At 42.5% G+C, this 19700-nt stretch overlaps 1 protein-coding gene across 2 annotated transcripts in view; it reads left to right on the top strand.

The window, feature by feature from the left end:
* Nucleotides 1–19700, top strand: part of HOXC4 (homeobox C4) — a 198416-nt gene that overhangs the window by 19026 nt on the left and 159690 nt on the right. Inside the window, exons 1-2 of one of the 2 annotated variants that reach the window (XM_029595185.1) lie at nt 913–1648; nt 2191–2536. The exons of the other annotated variant lie outside the window; for it this stretch is intronic. Coding sequence (XP_029451045.1) covers nt 1075–1648; nt 2191–2536 — 920 coding nt within the window. The 5' untranslated portion in view covers nt 913–1074. Of the gene's footprint in view, nt 1–912; nt 1649–2190; nt 2537–19700 lie in introns of those variants that run through there. 2 annotated transcript variants of the gene reach the window in all.

The following is a 19700-nucleotide window of genomic DNA, read 5'->3' as shown; positions in this document are numbered from 1 at the left end:
GTGACTGACTGACAACATCTCTGCTCCCCTGCATATGTCAAGAAGTACCCCGAGCAGATGGCATAGAGGTATAACATGACACGAGCTACTACTGGTCATTTGCACAATGTTTTATCTTTCAGGTAACTGTCCTGCTTTACTCCCTCGTATAAAACTCCAAACTCGTCTGCTAACTGTGATCCTCAGTAGCTCACTGTGTGGTGTATTTGTCTAATAATAATCAACTGATATTGGGGGGGGGGGGGGGGGGAGTGAACGTACTTGAATTATCTATCTATCTATCTATCTATCTATCTATCTATCTATCTATCTCTCCATACATATAAGCATTTACTTATATCTATATATCTCTGTGATATATAGGTATAGATACACATAGAAACAAATACAAATACACGCACAAATATGTATATGCATACATATGTATATGTGTTTTTATGTGTACCCATATGTGCTAGAGTGTATATGTAATAGATGCTATAATAGCTCGCTCATTTTCTATATATCTATTTAGCTCTGTGTACACACACACACATATGCATTTATATATATATATATATATATATATATATATATATATATATATATATATATATATATATGCATATGGAGAGAGAGAGAGAGAGAGAGGAAGAGTGTATGCATACATTTACAACAGGATCTTTATTCTGGGCATCTCTCATGCAGGGTAAAACGATCTCCATGACTGTATTTCTTAATGTAACCTTTTGCTCCCTCCCTCATGAGGTGGAGATTGGGTGGAGGAGTATTTTCTATTACCTGAGGACACTGAAAAAAAGAGAGAGGGGGGGGGGGGGATGGGAAGAAAAAAAAATCCCTAGCCTTAGGGAGAAAAGACTCTCCACCCATTGCCTATTCCAATTTTGAAATGACAGTTTCACAGGTTTTTCTATTTTGCTCGTTCTTTTCTTCTTTTTTTTTATTTAGCTCCTCAATCCAGTGACCCCCGTGTATTTAGAGCTGGATTCCAGGTTTGCAAAACATAACAAACAAGAGGAAAAAATTGGCTACATTTTGAATAAGCTTTTTTTGGTTCCTTATCCGGGGACTAACATGCTTGGTGTGATTGGCCAGTGGAGTCACATGGTGCAACTAACTTTACGGGGTCGCCAGCTAGTAGGAGGGCTTTATGGAGCAGAAAAACGACAAAGCGAGAAAAATTATTTTCCACTCCAGAAATTAATGATCATGAGCTCGTATTTGATGGACTCTAACTACATCGATCCGAAATTTCCTCCATGCGAAGAATATTCGCAAAATAACTATATCCCTGACCACAGTCCGGAATATTATAGCCGGACCAGAGACACGGGCTTCCAACATCACCACCAGGAATTGTACCCACAGCGGCCAAGCTACCCAGAGAGACAATACAGCTGTGCCAACATCCAGGGTCCGGGCAACCCAGCCGCGCATCAGCGGGGCCATGGGCAGCCCCAGGGTGCTGCCCAACTGCCAGAGAAGCCCCAGTTCTGTAATCAGCAGGCGCCCATTTCCACCAGCACGGACACCACTCCATCCCCAGCCCCTCCAGCCTGCAACCAGCTAAACCCCGAGCATCCTAACAGCACAGCCTCCAAGCAACCTATAGTCTACCCCTGGATGAAGAAAATCCACGTCAGTACTGGTAAGGCAACTTAAAAAAAAAAAAAAAAAAACCCCAACAACAATCCCTTTCTCTCCTCTCCGCTTAACCTTCCTATTTTCTCACCACCTTTGTATGTGTGCTGCTTCTGCTGCTGGTGCTGCTGCTGCTGCCTCTGTTACTGCTCCCGCTGAACTCTTTGGGCTAGCACAATTGAGCTGGATTTACGACTACGAATGGGTAATTACACCCGCCATAAATTTTATAGCCAAGCTAGTCTGGGCAGCCCCAGCCATGTGGTTCATTCTGTTATGTATGTGTGCGGGGGAAAAAAAAAAAAAACCCTCTTAAAGCTTTGTAAGAGGTGCATAAATAATTCAGTCTTTTGAGCAAAGAAGAACCCCCTTCTTATTAGGAAGAAAATCTTGGACTGCCAAAAGTTCTTTATAACCCATTTGGCAGATTACTTTTTTCTTTTTTTTTTGTGTGTGCCTGGGCTAGCTCTCTATTCATGCTAATCTATTGCATTTCTCTCTCTCTCTCTCTCTCCCTCTCTCTCTCTCCTTCTTCCCTGTCTCTCCCAGTGAATCCCAATTACACTGGAGGGGAACCAAAGCGATCCAGGACTGCGTACACCAGGCAGCAAGTGCTGGAACTGGAAAAGGAATTTCACTATAACAGATACCTCACCAGGAGAAGACGCATCGAGATTGCCCATTCCCTGTGTCTCTCTGAGAGGCAGATCAAAATCTGGTTTCAGAACAGGAGGATGAAATGGAAAAAAGACCACAGGCTTCCCAATACCAAAGTCAGATCCACAGCTCCATCTAATTCTTCCTCCACAAGCACCATATCTGCTGCTATCCCGGCTGTAAACGAGGACCTATCGCACAACGCAGCTCAGGATCAACGGGCAGAGGATATTACAAGGTTATAAAAATAATAACACAAAAAAAATGACTGATTATTTATAGAATCTAATATATATATATATATATATATTTTGGTTCTTCTTGTAGATTTTTTTTCTTGTGCGTAAAAACCACTATGATCTTCCTGACCCCCAGCTCCCTCTCCACACCCTCCCAGTACCCCCTGCTCCTTCCCTCCACCCCCAAGAAAAGGCTTAAGATGCATGTGGTATAGCATGAAGCCAAGTTGGTTACCTACCTTAATTTTTTAAGCTATTTCAGGGTTTATTTATTCCTTTTTTCTTTTTTTTTTTTTTGCTGAGGGAGACATAAAAAAAAGTCAGTGTTTCTGTTAGATAAATTTAAATAAAACAAAGTAATAATAATAGTACTCATAATAGAACTGGGGTTTTTGGTGCGTCACCCTCCTTGCATTGAAAATGCACCATGGCACTGCAGCAGTCCTCAAGAGCAAACATGAAAATTAAAAAGTTCTTTTTTTTTTTTTTTTGTATAACAAAAAAATATATATATACAATAATGTGAAAAGCTTACACAAAACCAGCACATCAATGAAGATCATCTCTTTCGCCAATGATTGGTTTAAATTTCAAAGCAAAGATGTGATAGCATTTTAAAAGAAAGTTACAAAGTCAAAGTCAGAAGTAGGTTTCATTGTCGTGATTATTGTGGATTTTTCGACTGATTTTTCATAAGTATTGTAACTGCAATAAAATAGAGCTGTAGTGTATTTGTGACAGTCCCCGTGTTCAATAAAAAAAAAATAATCAGTGAATGTGAATTAGTTTTACTTAAACGTCTGGTTATTTTTATTATTATTATTATTACAACAATATCCATATATTGTTTTCTTCGTGTTTACTGCATTTTACATTAGTGTATTAGCTTTACTCTAAACAAGAATAACATAAACACACAAGAACAGTTTCATCAGGAATGTGACCAGCAGAATGTTTGAGACCAGCTAAAAACACCGTGGTGCTGAGACAAAAATGTGATTTGATTAGAGGGGGAGGGCGGGGGGGAGGGTACTCCCAGGTTTTGGAAGGGAACGGGGCATGGCACGAAATGTGGCTTAGGTTCTGATTGGAATGGTCCTCATCTTTCTTTCAGTGTTGTATATACAGGGGGGGGGGGGCCTGCCTGCTTCGGATGCTGTTTAAACTTCCAGTATTGGGCTTAATAGGATAATGCAGTTACATTTATGGAAAAAGCTCAAGGCGATCATGGACTATTCCTTTTCCTTCTAGAGTAGAAATAATTTTTAAAAATGGTTTTGCAAAAAAATAAATACATAAAATAAATACATAATAATAATAATAATAATAATAATAGTATAAAAACAAGGCAAGGCATTCGAAGTAAGCTGTGAGTCACAAGAGTTTCACTTCTTAAAATATGTTGATCAAAGCACCGATGTGGTATTTTAAACCGCGAATTAGCCAAACAAAATCTGTTTGCCTACTTCTTTATAGAAGAGGATAGGGCGCACTTTTATGGAAAGTTCCTTTCCTCATCAAACTGTTTTTATTTTCTAAAATAATAATAATAATGATGATGATGCCCTAAGTCACTGGGGGCTGCTATCCTAACCTGCCATGGTACGGGGAATGCTAACATTTCAGGTAGGCCCGGTCAAAGACCTCGGCATTACTGATGCACTCCAGGCACTCAGCACCGTTGGAGTGCCCTGAATTAGGGAAGCAGGTGATTGCAGAACTCTTTCCAAACAAAGATAAGCGGTATCAGAAAGGAGGAGAGCAGTCCTTGGGTTGTGGCCTTATCAAGAATGCGCTCGCTTCCACCCCTCCCCTCCCCCCCAAACCCAATTTGTACAACTATTAAACATGTCATTGACCCAGAGAGTTTTGTGATAACTGTTTAAAGGATGCAGTCTTTTGAGAGAGAACATAAAATGCTGGCAGATGGGAAGGAAAATGAGAGGTAGCTTTTGTCTACAGGAGAAAGTTATGAGCATTTTTTTTTTTTTGCTTCACTTCCAAACCAAACTCCCCCCTCCCCTCCGCCCCCCCACACCCCCCACCCCCGGAATTCTCTGCTCTGCTTGTTTTCTTGTTTAAACGAAAAATTCATCTTCCTTAATAGCAGCATTTTTCCACGTTTTTCTAATGTTTTTCATTTGCTTTATTCTCCACAGTAGAAAACAACATTTTGATAGTTATACAATCACATGTCATCATTTATAGAGAGAGAACTTTCCACTCAAGATATTTTTAAACCTCATTCGAGTACATTTGCTGATTGGTTAATAAAATCCAATGGGTTGGGGGTTTTTTTTCAGATTTAGAAGGGCAAAGATCTTCAATGTTGCACTGTAAACTTGATAGGATTGGCTGCTGAAACTCCAGTTCAGTTGTAGCTACGAAGCTGGGTTCAGATACTTAGTTGGAAAGACACACCACGGGTTACAAAATATGTTACTAAGTTAAACAAGTCACTCTGATCCGGTTCCATGGCGTTTCAGATCTTTACCCTGTTCCAGTGAAGAACTGAAACCGAATCGCAAAACGAGTACCTCAGACTAAACAGAAGGAAGATTATAAATATTTGAAGTTTTTAAGGTAAACCTCTCTCTCGCTCTCTCTCTCTCTCTTTGTGTCTTTCTCTCTCTCCCCCCCCCCCCCCCCCTCTCTCTCTTTCTAAAGCACTTCAAAAACTGATGAATTATAACCAAGAGTCTGAAGGAGTTCAGCTTGCATAAGATGGGACTTTTGTATCTTTTATGTCTGCCATAAAAACATTAATCAAGTAGAGCTATAGGCGGCACGTTGGATAAAAAACACACACACACACACACACACACACACACACACACACACATACACACACAAGAGAAAACAAGCATTAAAACTGTGCCTTTTTAAAGTTTTTTTTGTGTTGTCACAAGACTATTGGGATGGGCTTCTGACAGTTTTTAAATCCCTGAAGCTTTTCTTTTTTTCCTCCCTCCTAATCTGGTGCCTCTCCATTTTTTTCTTAATATAGTCTTTAGACTTGGCCATGACATCCACTGAATTCCTGCATGTAAATGATATTATGAATGCATTATAGGAGGGCAGCAGAAAGAGAGAGGGGGGAGAGAGAGAAAAAAAATTAATGTCTCCGCCACAAATGAGCTCTTTTACCCTCTTGACGCCTCCATGTTGAGAGGGTGAAAAGGGATTTTATTGAAGTTGGGGTAAACGGCGAGAATACCAGGTTCACGGAAAGGGCAGATTTTCTATCCCATTAGCTTTATTTTAGCCAGGCAGGCTGACCTCTAAACCCCTCTGACCTGGGTAGGTCTCCCGACGTGTACCTTCTGGGTGTTTGTACATAGACCTCAAGGCTCCACCGCTCCTCTGCCCCCTTTGTGGATTTTGCCATAGCAGTAAAAGGAAGAGCTGAGGGCACTTTCAATGCCTGTAACTGCATTGTCTCCCTCCAAAAATGCCCACATAAAAAAGAAAGCAGGGTGAACTTAGGGCCAAATCTCCCCTTCCCCAGGCTTGGAAGCTTTTCCCAAATGGCTACCCCACCTTCATATCCTAATCAGTACAACCATAAAATGTAAGTAACTTTGGCTCTAAATCAGTTTCTCTCTCTCTCTCTCTCTAGTAAGCAAATTGTTAAGTTTATGTTAACAATCTTAAATATAATATATTAGAAATGCTTAGAGATTCTATATGTGATAGAACAACAAGGAAACATATTGGGATTAAAAAGTCAAACTATTTCTGCTTTTGCAATAAGGTGGAGAGAAAAAAGAATTTACACTCTTTTTTTTTTTTATTCTGAAAGCGGGACTTCCAAGTTTTCAAGTATTTTGAATATTGACTTTATATGGGCAACTTGTTAAACCAGTTTTTTTTTTTTTTTTTTAAATTCGTCCGCTCGTTTATTTTACTTTGTTTGTTGCATGCGTTCGGTTGTCTGCTCAGTTTATTCGTCTCTGACAATGTTATTTTAGAAGCTTTTGATAGATTTTTTTAGCCCAGTTTCGCCAGCCTGATTTGTTGTAGCACAGTTAGTGGAGAGGGGGAGGGAAGCAGAATCAGAGTTTTTGGGGTTTTTTTTACCATAGGCTCGCTAGCTGACTAGGAGCTTGGTAAAACATTTCTATGCTACAAACGTAAGTATACAAAGGATCATTTAAATCTTCCCCAAAGTCCAAAGTGCTTTTACCCGTGAGTGGCGAAATCTCCCTTCTTAGAACCAGTACACTGAAGCAAGAATATCTGAAGACGGGAAATCTTTATCGCACTTTAAAAACTTGCATGGTTTGGCCTTGTATTCTTTTTTTTTAATTCCTTCTATTACTTACTGTTTTCTTTCTTAACACCCCCGGAAAGCAAAACCTAAAACTCGTAAATAACAATTTCCCTCTGGGTTGTTGTTGTTGTGGTTTTTTTTTTTGTTTTGTTTTTTTGCCCGGAGATTTTTCTATCACAGGTATTTCACTGCCATAGGGGGGTGTCTAACGACTGGGCTTGTTTCTTCTTCCCTGCAGCTGAAATACTAAACTTTGCTTTTAATTTGTAATTACAAGACAAACATCCAGCCGGTCCTAAGTACACGAGTTAGGATTCTTTCAGCCATAACTGCCAGTGGAATGGAGATGTGACATATTTATTGTGGTTTCCTATATCATTATCTGGAGATACACTTTTTATGTACTTCCTAATCTGTTCTCATGATTTATTTCGATGGCAGCGCACCAAGTCAAATATTTTGGGGCTTTGGTTGAAAGAGCAGTATTTCCTTATAAACAGTCAGCAACAGTTATGTTAATGGCAGTTACAGTTTCTGGCGTGCACACCCTGGTTTATAGGGCTGTAAAGAGCCCATCGCTTGCAGACAATTCTTGGGCCATTTACACTTCTGAAAAGACTTAGCTTTTTCCCCTTGGGGAGGGGAGTGAAAGAAATAGAGAGTTCAAAGGAACCGAAGAGCCAGACTGAGCATTCTAAATAATTTTGTGGCCATCTTTTGACAATTATCCACCAGTCCTGTCGCCTTGCCCTCAATACGTTTATTTCGTATTGTACTAAAGTTTATTGCATGAAAAAGAAAGAACAAAAAAAAAATATATATGTAAAAAGCCGTCTTCCTTGCCTAGTCTCAAGTGACAGCATGTCCTCCTCCTCCTGTGCCGGTTCTCTGAGTATTATTTCATCATGGTCATAATAATATAAGAACATGCCCTGTCCTACATCTGAAATACTTCAGGCAGTCGTTGCGCCTGTTACAAACCAACCAACATAGGGGAGAGAACCCCCATGCAGTATCCAGAAAAATCCCCAGTCCGCGGAGATCACAAGTAATGTGTCACACTGTAAACATTGTATTTTCCAGGACGGATATTTATGTACGACATTCACACGGCAGGTAACGGACATAGCTCGGGCTGTATCTCTTAAGTAGGGCCAGATGTACTTAAAGGTTTCCCATTTTGTGTCTATCAGGAAAATACCTTGCTCCATCTGGCCCTCTCTCTCTCTCTCTCTCTCTCTCTTTCTCTCTCCATAGCCTTGCACTTCAGACGTTGGCCCACAAACTCTTGCTTTCCATCTCCTTGCAAACCTCCATAGAAGAAAAGCATTGAGCAGAAATGGACCCTATTAAGACGGTGTCTTGGACTGGACAGACGGAAAAACAGCATTGTAGGACTTGGGGACTGTTGACACTGAAGACAAATACATGGACGGACTACATATATAGCAATCCTTCTGAAATCCAAACCACCAGGAAGGCATTCCGGGCCCTGGCTGCAGCACGGCCGGGCTGGGGGCACTTCCGGAGCCCTGCCTGGGCCGCTGCGGAAGGTCAGGGGTTCGTTTCAGCCGGATGGACATCCGAAATCCAGAAGGGGCTCGATCTCGCCTCTAAAGGAACCAAACAAACCCTCTTCACGAACAATCCTCGTGCCCTATCTTCCATTACTCCTTTTTCTGGACCTTTTTTTTTTTTTAATCACAAGTATTGTGCAAATAACTTATAGGTAAGGACGATAATATGCTACTGTAAGCACATAAGGGTTGAGTTTCATTAAAAAAAAAAAACCCCACACACATAAAAAAAAACCCCAGACCAACCGTTTTCTGGACACTGCAGAATGCTGCCTGGTGGAAGGAATGGGGGCCTGGAGTTTGCAATAGTTTGGGGGTTTGTAAAAGGCACTTGGGTGGCTGCGGGTCCCCCCTTTTTAGAAAAGCGTTTTGTCAGTTTAGCGCCGTCCCTATAAATATTTAAAGACAGCCGAGCCCGCTGTTTACTTGCAGGTTGGCTTTGCATGAGCTAGGTCACGACCCCAAGTTTGGACAGCAGGACAATAAAAGCCTTGACCAGAGAAATGAAGTCTAGGGTTAGGGAACGAAACGCGAAGGTCCAAGAGCAGCAGGGTTAACATTCCTGGCGGAGCAAGTGAGAGCCAGCAGGGCCCAGAGCTCTGGTGTCCAGACCCAGGCTGGAGGCGAGGAGCTTGGGGAACGGAACCGAGGTACTAAGAGGCGCGCAACCTTTGCGCTTCAGAGAACCCTTCCAACGAAGACCTCGCCCGGACATTGTTCGAAAGCAAAAACCAATTACACGTTGGCTTGGTCCTCCAGGAAACAGGCTCTGCTAGGAGCAATGCAGAGGCTCCAGAAAGATAGGAGCGGCGACAGCGCCTCTAGAAATGTCCGTCTTTCTTTTTTCCTAGTATTTTGTCTGTCCATTCGTTGAGCCATGATGTCCCTGTACCCGGCGGGGCCAGTCACCTTCAGTGTTAATTGTCAATGTGTTTGTATGAAGGCAGGAAAACCGTATGTGAGCCAACTAGGACAAATATAGCAAGCAGCCTAGAGGGACAGCGCAGGTTTAAAACTTCAAACTGACTTGACTTCATGTATGACAGCGTTATTTCCTAGACATGAGTGCAGACCCCCTCTAAATGGCGAATTTCCTGGGCTAGCTTGCTCTTCTGGGTACAATGATTGCAGGAGCTTTGAAAGCCGGGTCAGTACATTTTTGCTTCTACCTCTCCCGGTTTGATTTTATATATATATATACACACACACACACACAATATATATATATATATATATACACACACTATATATATATATGCTTTATTTACTCATAAAAATAAAAATTAGAGGTTTATGAAAGTCAAGCCACATTTTGAAGAGCTTGTGTCGGTTCGATTCACCCTTTTGTCTACATATAGGGGAAGCCCAGTATGGTGGTTACTGACCTACCATCTCGCATACGCGGTATTTGTGGATTTTGGTGAATATTGTCCTTTAGCTGGGTATAAAGGGGTTTCTCCAATCAGTCTTAGACGTTTGCATTTTCTTTTTACGATCTGTTTAGCAAGACGCTGAGATCTAAGAGTTCTTTCAGAAATATGAACATGATTTGTATTCGGTGGATTTGCATTTACAGTGGATTAGCCAGATTTTTTTTTTTTAATTTAGCTTCTGTTTTTTTTTTAGCACAAAGTTTGTGGAGGAAAAGAATTCAGAAGGGGGGAAAGGATCTAGCCCCTTTGGCTAGTTTAGCCAGTACCTAGTACGAAGACTTTTGACAATCAAACCACCTCCCAGAAAGGGAAAATGCCAATTGGGCTTCAATCAGACGTCTTATATTTTATGAAGTTTTCTTTCCTTGCAACTGTGAGCCTTGGAATAGATTTCTTTTTTTTTTTTTGTAAGTTACTTAAGTTTAACTGAAGTGAAATGTTGAAACTGGGAGATGTACGTGTAGAAAAGGAAGCTGGTGTAGTGCTCGGCAGCCTTCAACCCTATGTCTTATCTGCAAGCGAGTACAGGAAAATTAAAAGAAACTACTGCAAATAATACGATGCCCTCCTTTGCTGGCCCTGTGAGGGAGGACTCCATGATTCGATGTTGTTTATAATCCTACCTACAATATCATGGCATGGCGTCAAATACAGCCCTCTTGGCTGGAATTAGTCTCCCGGGCACGAATATCCTCTCATATTGTTTGAGTAGAGTACACAGCCACAAAGGTTATTACTGGGGGTAACCCAGATCCATCCCGCACCTCCACCCCCTCTGGAAACGGTGCGATTCAAGCCTAGGTAGAGGCCGCAGAGGCTCAATACAGAGGGGATTCCGTACAGGAATTCACACGGGTGTCTGACAGTAGAAAGCTGTAAATCTTAACTGTTTTATAGCCCTCCAAGCAGATGTTTTAAGTCCTTTCTTTCCTCTGCCTGGATTACAGTTTACCGCCAGGGCCTGGAATCTGTTGCGTTTTGGTTTTTTTTCTCCTCTCTTCCTTTGGTCTCCTTTTCAATTGGTGGCCGTTTTATTAAATTACTGCTTTAGTACTTATGCCATAAAACAGCTTAGCCCGGGATGATAAAAGACATGTTAAAAGTCACACTGGATCTGGGGGTGTGTGTGAGTGTGTGTGTGTGTGTGAGAGAGAGAGAGTGTGTGTGTGTGTGTCTTGTTATCTAAATGAAATCTTCATTTCCTAGTGAAAGGCACATTGAAGCAGGGATGATGGGAATGGGGACTGGAGTTCTATCATTTCATGCCAATGCTCACCACGCCTGCCTGGGAATAGGGGCAAATACAGTTGGGCAAAAGTCACACCCTCATACTTCATTTTTCTTCACTAGAGAAGATCTATAAAGGATAAGGCACCCCCAAGGTGGATTGAAAATGCGCCTGGTAAGCTGATCTGCCATTACCGTACCACACAAGCAGTTGAAAAAGTAAATTCTGAATGGTTTACTAAGAAGATAGTCAAGAAAGTTAACAAAATCTGCTCAGAGCTGCAAAACAGTGAAGGGAAAGCCAGAGATCAGTTGGGGGGCCTGTGTCTTTGCAACAGGATGTGAACTGGACAGATTAGATGGAATTTATGGTCCTTATCTGCTGTCACATTCTGTGTTTTATTTTTCTATATAACATCATCAAACACTCAAGGCAACACCAAAACAGTGTGCCAGGCCTGTGCTTCAGTGGACTTCCAGTGACATGTTTGAAGCAGAATTAGTGGTGAAATGGTTCAGATATGGTAGTTGGAACAGCGACAATCATTAAGCACTCCTTTGTGGTTCTGATTTGTAACTCAGTTCCCAGAACAGATAACGTTTAAAAGCATCTAAGTAAATCCTAGTGCTAATCCTCAACAGCACTCTGTGCAGGCATCGTACTGCATGGAGGAGGATAATCGGTACCTAAAGGCATTTCAGCAAGGCTACCACAATGGTGCTGGGTCCGCAACAACAACAATCCTACACAGAAAGGCTAAAGGAACTCAAAATGTACTAACCAGATGACAGACAGGGAAAGGGGGATGCGATGGAGCCATTCAAATCTTTAGCAGACATCAGAAAACAGAGGCATTTTCCCTATAACAAGAAATGACTGGACAGTGGGTCAGGCGAAGTCATTGGAGGAAGGTTCGGAGAGACTGCTTCTTTAGTGAAAGGGTGGTGGATGCACCGAAGAGCCCACCAGCAGAGGTAGTAGCAGCCCAAACCAAAACAATTTAAGCCAGCCTGGGACATATACAGAGGGGCATTGTAGCGGCAGGTGGGGGAGTAGTAGGTAGAAGAATAGGGGGATGGGGCGGTGTGCAGGGGTAGAACCCTATATGCTTAAATCGCATGGAATCTTAGAGGGGACAAAAAGGGGAGAAGACAAAGACCAAACTGAACGCAGGATCGACAGGAAGCAAAGCTCCAATACATTCTTGGCAGGGAAATCAAGCTGACTGGGTGGGCCAAATGGTCCTTATCTGCCAACATCTATCATGTTATTATGTTACTATGAAGAGTGGACTCAGTGAAGGAGATTTAAAAAAAAAAAAATCCAGGAAAATAAAACCGATGGCATGTCTGCAATGCAAAGCACACATCTTCTGGTTTTTAAAATCCTGGTAAAATGATGTCACCTTGAAGTAAGGGAAAGAAGCTAAAAACGCTTGCCCATACTAAAACCACTACACTGCCTCACTTAAATATTCTCAAAGGTGCTCATGCAACCTTATTCCTTAAGAAGCAAAGAGGAAACAAGGATACATTAAAAAAATGTAAACAGAAATGTTCATTCCTTGTGGAAAAAAAATACTATTATTGCTGGAAGGAAGTTAAAAAGGAATGTGACACTGGCATTAGGAAAGATTCAGCTTTTTTTTTGTTTTTGTTTGTTTCATCTTCTTTATCTCTGTTTTCCATGGGCTTAGAGCAGTTTACAAATATGAAAGCAGCAAAATGCATACTCTGCAATCATCCCTAGCTACAAAAGGCAGTGGGGATCCAGGCTTTGAGGGTCTGGGTGTTTGAAGCTGCACCTGTGTGGTCTGCATATTCTGGGATCACGTCGAGGAAAGCGAGCCGGCACCATCTTTGCTGTAGCTGCTGGTGAGGCAGAAGTGATTAGGTATTACCCCTGCCTCTGCTGAAATGCACAGGCCATGGGGTAAGGGAGAGGGCGGCCAGTGGAGGCACAGCCCAGAGGGATTTGCTGGTCCACGGGGGCAGCGTGGGACTGCAGTGCTATCTGTAGTCCCAGGAAGGGGGAACAAGAGGAGCCTGGTTCTGTCCTGTCAGTTTTCACAGGCTCTTTCTTCTATTAGTATATGATATATTAAACACAATAAATACACAAAGGGGTACATTTTAAAACACAGCAAGTTTTCATCTTCTTTATCTCTGTTTTCCATGGACTTAGAGCAGTTTCCATGGACTTAGAGCGCGTAGCCGTATGTGTCTTATAAAATCCAGGGTCGGCGCGCACAAGAGGGTGCACATTTGTGCAACTTGCGCGCGCCGAGCCCTGCGCGTGCTGCCGTTCCCTCCGAGGCCACTCTGAAATCGGAGCGGCCTCGAAGGGAACTTTCCTTCCACCCCCGCACCTTCCCCTCGCTTCCCCTACCTAACGCCCCCCCCCCCCCCTGGCCCTATCTAAACCCCCCCCCCTACCTTTATCGCACAACTTATGCCTGCTCGAAGCAGGCGTAACTCGCGCGTGCCGATGGCCCGTTGCTGTGCCATCACCCAACCCGGGAGCTGGTCCGGAGGCCTCGGTCATGCCCCCTGGAACGCCCCCGGGCCAGCACTATGCCCCTCGGAATACCCCGAATGTCGCGCCGCCCCCGACACGCCCCTGACACGCCCCCCTAGCAAAGCCCCAGGACTTACACACATCCCAGGGCTTGCGCGCGCCGCCGAGCCTATGCAAAATAGGCTCGGCACGCGCAGGGGTTTTTTTAAGGGTTATGCGCTTAACTTAAGCGCGTAAGCCTTTAAAAATCCAGCCAAATATAAGCAGGATACATCATAAAATACATTTCTACTACTTTTAACCAACTCCCCTCTCTCACACAACAGTTGGAAAAGAGCTAGAAAGATAATATTGCCCAGTCCTTAGATACAAATTTAGTCTCAACCGAGTAAATATTTAACAAACAATATCACACCGCATTGCACCTTATCACTATTGGTGGTCCCTATGAGCTCATCTGGCCCCACCTCCATCCTGATGACATCAACCCCATAATGGGATCAGCTAAAAAAAAAGGCTCTGTGTGAGTGACAGGTCACTACTGAAATGGTATACCAAAGGGATACCCCCAGTGCCAGTAGGATGACCAGCTCCCCAGGTGGCAATGTCATCATGCCATGTGACACTCTCTCTCAGGGTCAAATTTCCCATAAGGCTAACCTAGGCCATGGTCTAGGGCACAGCAGTCAGGAGGTGGGGGGCATATATTTATATATACCAACATCACATCGGTTTACATTCAGGTACTGTAGGTATTTTCCTTGTCCCCCAGAGGGCTTACAATTTAAGTTTGTACCTGAGACAATAGAGGGTAAAGTAACTTACCCAAGGTCACAAGGAACATCAGTGGGACTCGAATGCTGGTCTCCTGATTCATAGCCCAATGCTCTAACCACTAGGCTATTCTTCCTCCCTATATATAGCAGAAATAGCAATCAAACATTTACAAATTTTTCAGTATAATTTTGAAAAGGCTATATAAAATGCTGTTTTTTTAAATTTACATCCATATACTTTAAATAAATTGAGCGGTACATTTACGTTGCCCATCTCTACAGTTTGCGCTGTCTTGCTCAGTCACAGGCAAAAAAAATTTGCTATTTCTCTCTCACTCACTCAGCGTAAGCCACGTGTTAAAGGAAAATTCCAGATTTGGCGTAGTGATTCCAAGTGATTCATTACGCTCATATCGCTTGTCTTCTACATATCTACTGATAATAGGTATGTAAACTATATCGTTACTACTTTTATATACTGTTTTGTTAACTCAGGGCTGAAAGCCGTAAGTAGAAAAAGTTGACGGGGGTGTTCGCCAAATTATAAGGAGCCTGCGATTTTTATTACAAAACACGAAACGTACACAACTTATGGTGTGTTTATGCAGTAACATTTAATGTGGTGTAATGTAAGTTTGACACAAAATGCAAAACATGTCAGTAAAATTCTATAATGTCAGATGAGAATCGATGTAAATCTTCTGCATTTTATGTCAATTTTATTCAGTTTTTGGTATCGAATACGCCATCTGGGTGAATAATTTGAACTAACCAAAGAAGTAATCGTCGTACCTCGTATGGGTTATATAGGCAGACTTCTGCATTGTGCGGGCTGGCCCGACCTGAACCCGCGGGCCGGGTCGGGGTTCAAAATATTTCAGCGCGGGTCAGACAGAAGAACTTCCGCGGGGCGATGCGGGTCCTGCGGGCTGAAAACATTTTTACTGGTTTTGGTCTGTTTTATTTTGCTTCCGGGTTCACTCCTCGCAAGTTTAAAAATGTTTCAAAAATAAACTATTACATATTAAGTTGAAAATTATAAATCAACTTTTGAGGGGGAAGGGTGCAGAACTGTGCTTTGGCCTAGGACGTAGAAATGTGTAAATCCAGCCCTGCTCTCTCTCTCTCTCTCTCTCTCATTTGCTTATATTGAGGATCCCAAGTTAGGTGCCTGGTGCAAATCAGCGCTAAGCTCCTAACTTTCACGCCGATTCAGTAAACGTCGCGTTTCAGTATTTAAATTAGGGCCCACGGTAAAAAGAGGCACTAGGGACACTAGCGCGTCCCTAGTGCCTCTTTTTTGACAGGAGCAGCGGCTGTCAGCAGTTTGACAGCCGGTGCTCAATTTTGCCGGCATCGGTTCTCAAACCCGCTGACTGCCACAGGTTCAGAAAACGGACGCCGGCAAAATTGAGCATCCGGTTTTCAACCCACGAGCCGATTTTAAATTTATTATTATTTTTTTAAATTATTTTTTACTTTGGGACCTCCGACTTAATATCGCCATGATATTAAGTCGGAGGGTGTACAGAAAAGCAGTTTTTCTGTGCACTTTCCCGGTGCCGAGAGAAATTAACGCCTACCTTTGGGCAGGCGTTAATTTCTGAAAGTAAAATGTGCGCCTTGGCTTGGCGTTTTTGACACGCTATTACCTCTTGCTGAATAAGGGGTAAAGCTAGCGCAGCAAAAACACGCATCCAAACGCAGGTTAACAGTGAGCTCCGTCGGAGCATACTGTACTGTATCAGCCTGTTGGTTTCCCTGCCTTAATTCTGCTCCTGTAGCCACCCACTTTCTAGGATTTTTCATTTAGGGGTCTAATGAAACTAGGAGCCTAAATATAAGAACTCAGCCCTAGTAAATTTTCAAAAAGGTCAGTTTAGGAGCCTAACTCAAAAAGTAGGAGCCTAAATCCTTTCTGGGTCAGTTCGATGCTTTGACGCACATCTTCTTCCCAACTGCAGACAAACTCACCAATGATCACAGAAGATTCATCCTCAGCTTGAGTGAAAATAATTCCACCACAACTCCTGTTACACATTCAATTGATATCATATTAGTATATTCTTGAATTTTTCCCCTCAGAAATAAAATGTCACCTTTTTAGAGTCTGGAAGGTATTGTGCCCTCTTTCATTCCTCAAAGAAACCTAAGCTGTTTCCAAAAAGAAGGATGATTGGTAGTGTAAAATACCATTTCAATGGCTGAAAGGTGGTGACAGCACCTGGAGTCTTCAAGAAGTTTGCAGAAATTGTGGTGTCCTAGGAGGTGCATTAGGTTTCCTGATGGGAACTAGGTACTGTCGGTTGGAGTAATTCGAATGCTGAGCCATTGTCAACCACTAACTCAGCAAAAAAAGATGACTTTCAGTGCTAGAAAATGCTAATGGACTTTACAATCATAGGACTGTGGAAGCAACTATGCAGCTACCTCTGAGACGGAAGGCCTAGCAGTTAGCATGGTGTATAACTTCTGGGCTGCATGCAAATATTTGGGGAATTTACATCATGAAATTAAAAGTAAACATACATTGATTGGATGTAGGAGCAATAGCAATAAACCTTTACCTTGAAGGGTAGTAATTCCCGAGATTCTGGTGACATTTATTATCCCAAGTATTATTTATTAGGTATTATGTGATTTGACTTTTGATTTGTACTTGCTATATTTTTGTATTTGCTTTTAATGATGTAGTTTTGCTGTTTGTAAACGGCATTGGATGATCCTTTGGTGGACCAGAATTTGTGGTATATAAAAGTTTTGATTAGATCTGATTGGATTATATCTAGGACTATGCAAATAAGTATCTAAACTGGGACCACTTTTAACATGACATGTTTCTTGCAGCTATTGTCATCATAGAACAAGCTGTCATGTAGTCGATGACCTCATACTTCGCTTTGGCTGCATTTAGTTGTTAGGTAGCCAAACCAACTCAGAAAAAAAAAAAAAACAAGGAAAAGGGGCACTCCCTCTCTATATTGTTCTCAAAAGTAGGAAGATGTGCTTGGAGGAATTATAGGTCTTTAAAAGGGGCCAAGTCACTGAGACTTTTTCCACATTCTGTGTCTATGGGAAGAAGTCTTGATGAATCAAGTCCAAGTGTAGTGCTAGTGTGAGAAAATATTGGTGCGTGGGTTTCAGGTAATAGGGTTCATTAGACGTATCAGCACAAGCACATGAAGCCTCAAGCCTTACCCCTCTCAGAGAGATCGCAAGAAACCAATTCAGCAGTGAAGCACAATGTAATGAACTTAGGGAAAGCATTTTTTAAATAACTTTTTTTTGTGGTCTCTCCACTCTGTCTGTTTCTCTGTCCAAGGGCCTTGTTCAAAATGGAATTTTCCTTATTTTGTGCCTACAGGAAAAAAACCCCTGTCATTGAATAAATCCCTATATTTTATTTACTTATTTATTTAATTCTTTTCTATACCGACATTCATGACACAAGTCATATCACATTGGTTTAAATCAAGCATGGGATATTTAACATTAACAATAATCATAGCTAGAGAGCTACTGATAGAGTTAAGGGAAGAGGTAAGTTACAATGATCGAGGGTTACTGGAACTTGGAGGTTGGAAGTGAGTCAGGAGAGAGGAACGGTTGAGAAATAGTATAATGGGTCTCAATTCAAGATTCAGAAAACTTTATTGACCTGATAGTTTGTACATGTGTTGCTAAAGCACTAAAAATCTGATAAGGTTTACCACATGTGTTAAAAAATCACCTTATGTACTAAGCATTTACTGTGGTTCCAGAAGGAAATACATAGCCTAAAACAGAAAAAACATTACAATGGCTGCATATTTAAAAATGAAAATGGTGATGGAGGATAATGAACAGTGTGCACTAAAGTGCAGTACATAAGGCACTAGTTTTACTACGTTAACTCAGATAAAGCTCACTGCTTGCAGTGTGACCTTGGGTTGATACCACACTAGCAAGTTCAGATTAGAAGATCACAGCCGTTTCTTTCCCCACCCTGGACCCTCTATTGATGCTCTGGCAGTCACAGAGGCAAAAGTAAAGGGAAGGGCACAGAGAGAGGGAGGGATGGAAAGAGGGAAAGAAAGATGGCGGGGAGAGGAAAGACATGGAAAAGAAAAACGGAAGTGGAGAAAAAGAGTTGGAAAGGGGGAAAAAACTGAGACAGTAAGAGCGTGAGAGTGAAAAAAAAAAAAGGGCCAGCCTCGTGACGCAGCTGGTAAGTGCACTGCCATGCAGAACGTCTCGGGTGGGTCTCCCATTCCCTAGGTTGACCAGAGCTGGAGATGCTGTGGAGGCAGCATTTTTACAGACCCCCAGAGGATGGGGGTTGGGTCATGGTCATTGCCTAAGGGTGGCACCTTCTAGAGATCAGATTCAGCTCCATGTCTGCAGGGCTCTCGAAGGACCCCTGGTGCATGGCCCCCAGCTCAGGATCTGCACCACAATGACTGGACTAAGCACAAGTCGGGAGGATATAAAGGGGGGGGGGGAGGGAATTACTCATTGTGCTGGGATCCCAGCACTGGTGCTGATTGAGCTGGAAGCCCAAAGGAGCAGGAGAAGACTGCCAGGACCAAGAGAGAGTGTAAAAAGATGTGAAAGAGACTAAAAGGAGGGGGAGAGGTGGGTGATACCAAGATGACTGTTAAAGGGGGGTGTTTTTGATACAGGGGGTCTTTGGTTGGGACAGGGTAATTTTTTTATCAAACAAAAGGAGAAGGCACTCACACACAAGTAATTTTTCTATTATTTTTTAGGCTGCGCAGAGGGGGTGGGGAGTGGCCAACAGTCTTGCAAGACCCCCGGGGGGCGGGGGGTGTTTCATTGGGCTGTGTGGCCCTTTAAGATAATTTCAGCTCATTGAAATGCAGTAAAATAATATGGCTGGTTATATTTTTTAGACCAGACATTTTATATTATTGCATTAGATTACCCTATGTATTAGCTGCTTTGCATGAATTACTTAATTCTATGCATGTGAATGTATAATGAAATTAGAAGCCTGAGTTTAGGAACTTAGACCTAATACATTTTGAAAAGGGGCATGCTAGGAGCCTAACTCCCACACAGGCCGATACAGTACAGTGCGCTCCGACGGAGAGCACTGTTAACCTGCCCTTGGACGCGCGTTTTCCCTTACCCCATATTCAGTAAGGGGCGGAAAATGCGCATCCAAGCCGCGGCACCTAATAGCACCCTCAACATGCAAATGTATGTTGATGGCCCTATTAGGTATTCCCCGCAATACAGAAAGTAAAATGTGCAGCCAAGCCGCACATTTTACTCTAAGAAATTAGCGCCTACCCAAAGGTAGGCGCTAGTTTCTGCCGGCACCGGGAAAGTGCACAGAAAAGCAGTAAAAACTGCT

Source organism: Rhinatrema bivittatum, chromosome 3, assembly GCF_901001135.1.
Source record: "Rhinatrema bivittatum chromosome 3, aRhiBiv1.1, whole genome shotgun sequence".
In the NCBI taxonomy this organism is placed as follows: domain Eukaryota; kingdom Metazoa; phylum Chordata; class Amphibia; order Gymnophiona; family Rhinatrematidae; genus Rhinatrema; species Rhinatrema bivittatum.
Note: the sequence above shows the minus strand (reverse complement) of the source record. Positions and strands in the feature narration are given on the sequence as shown.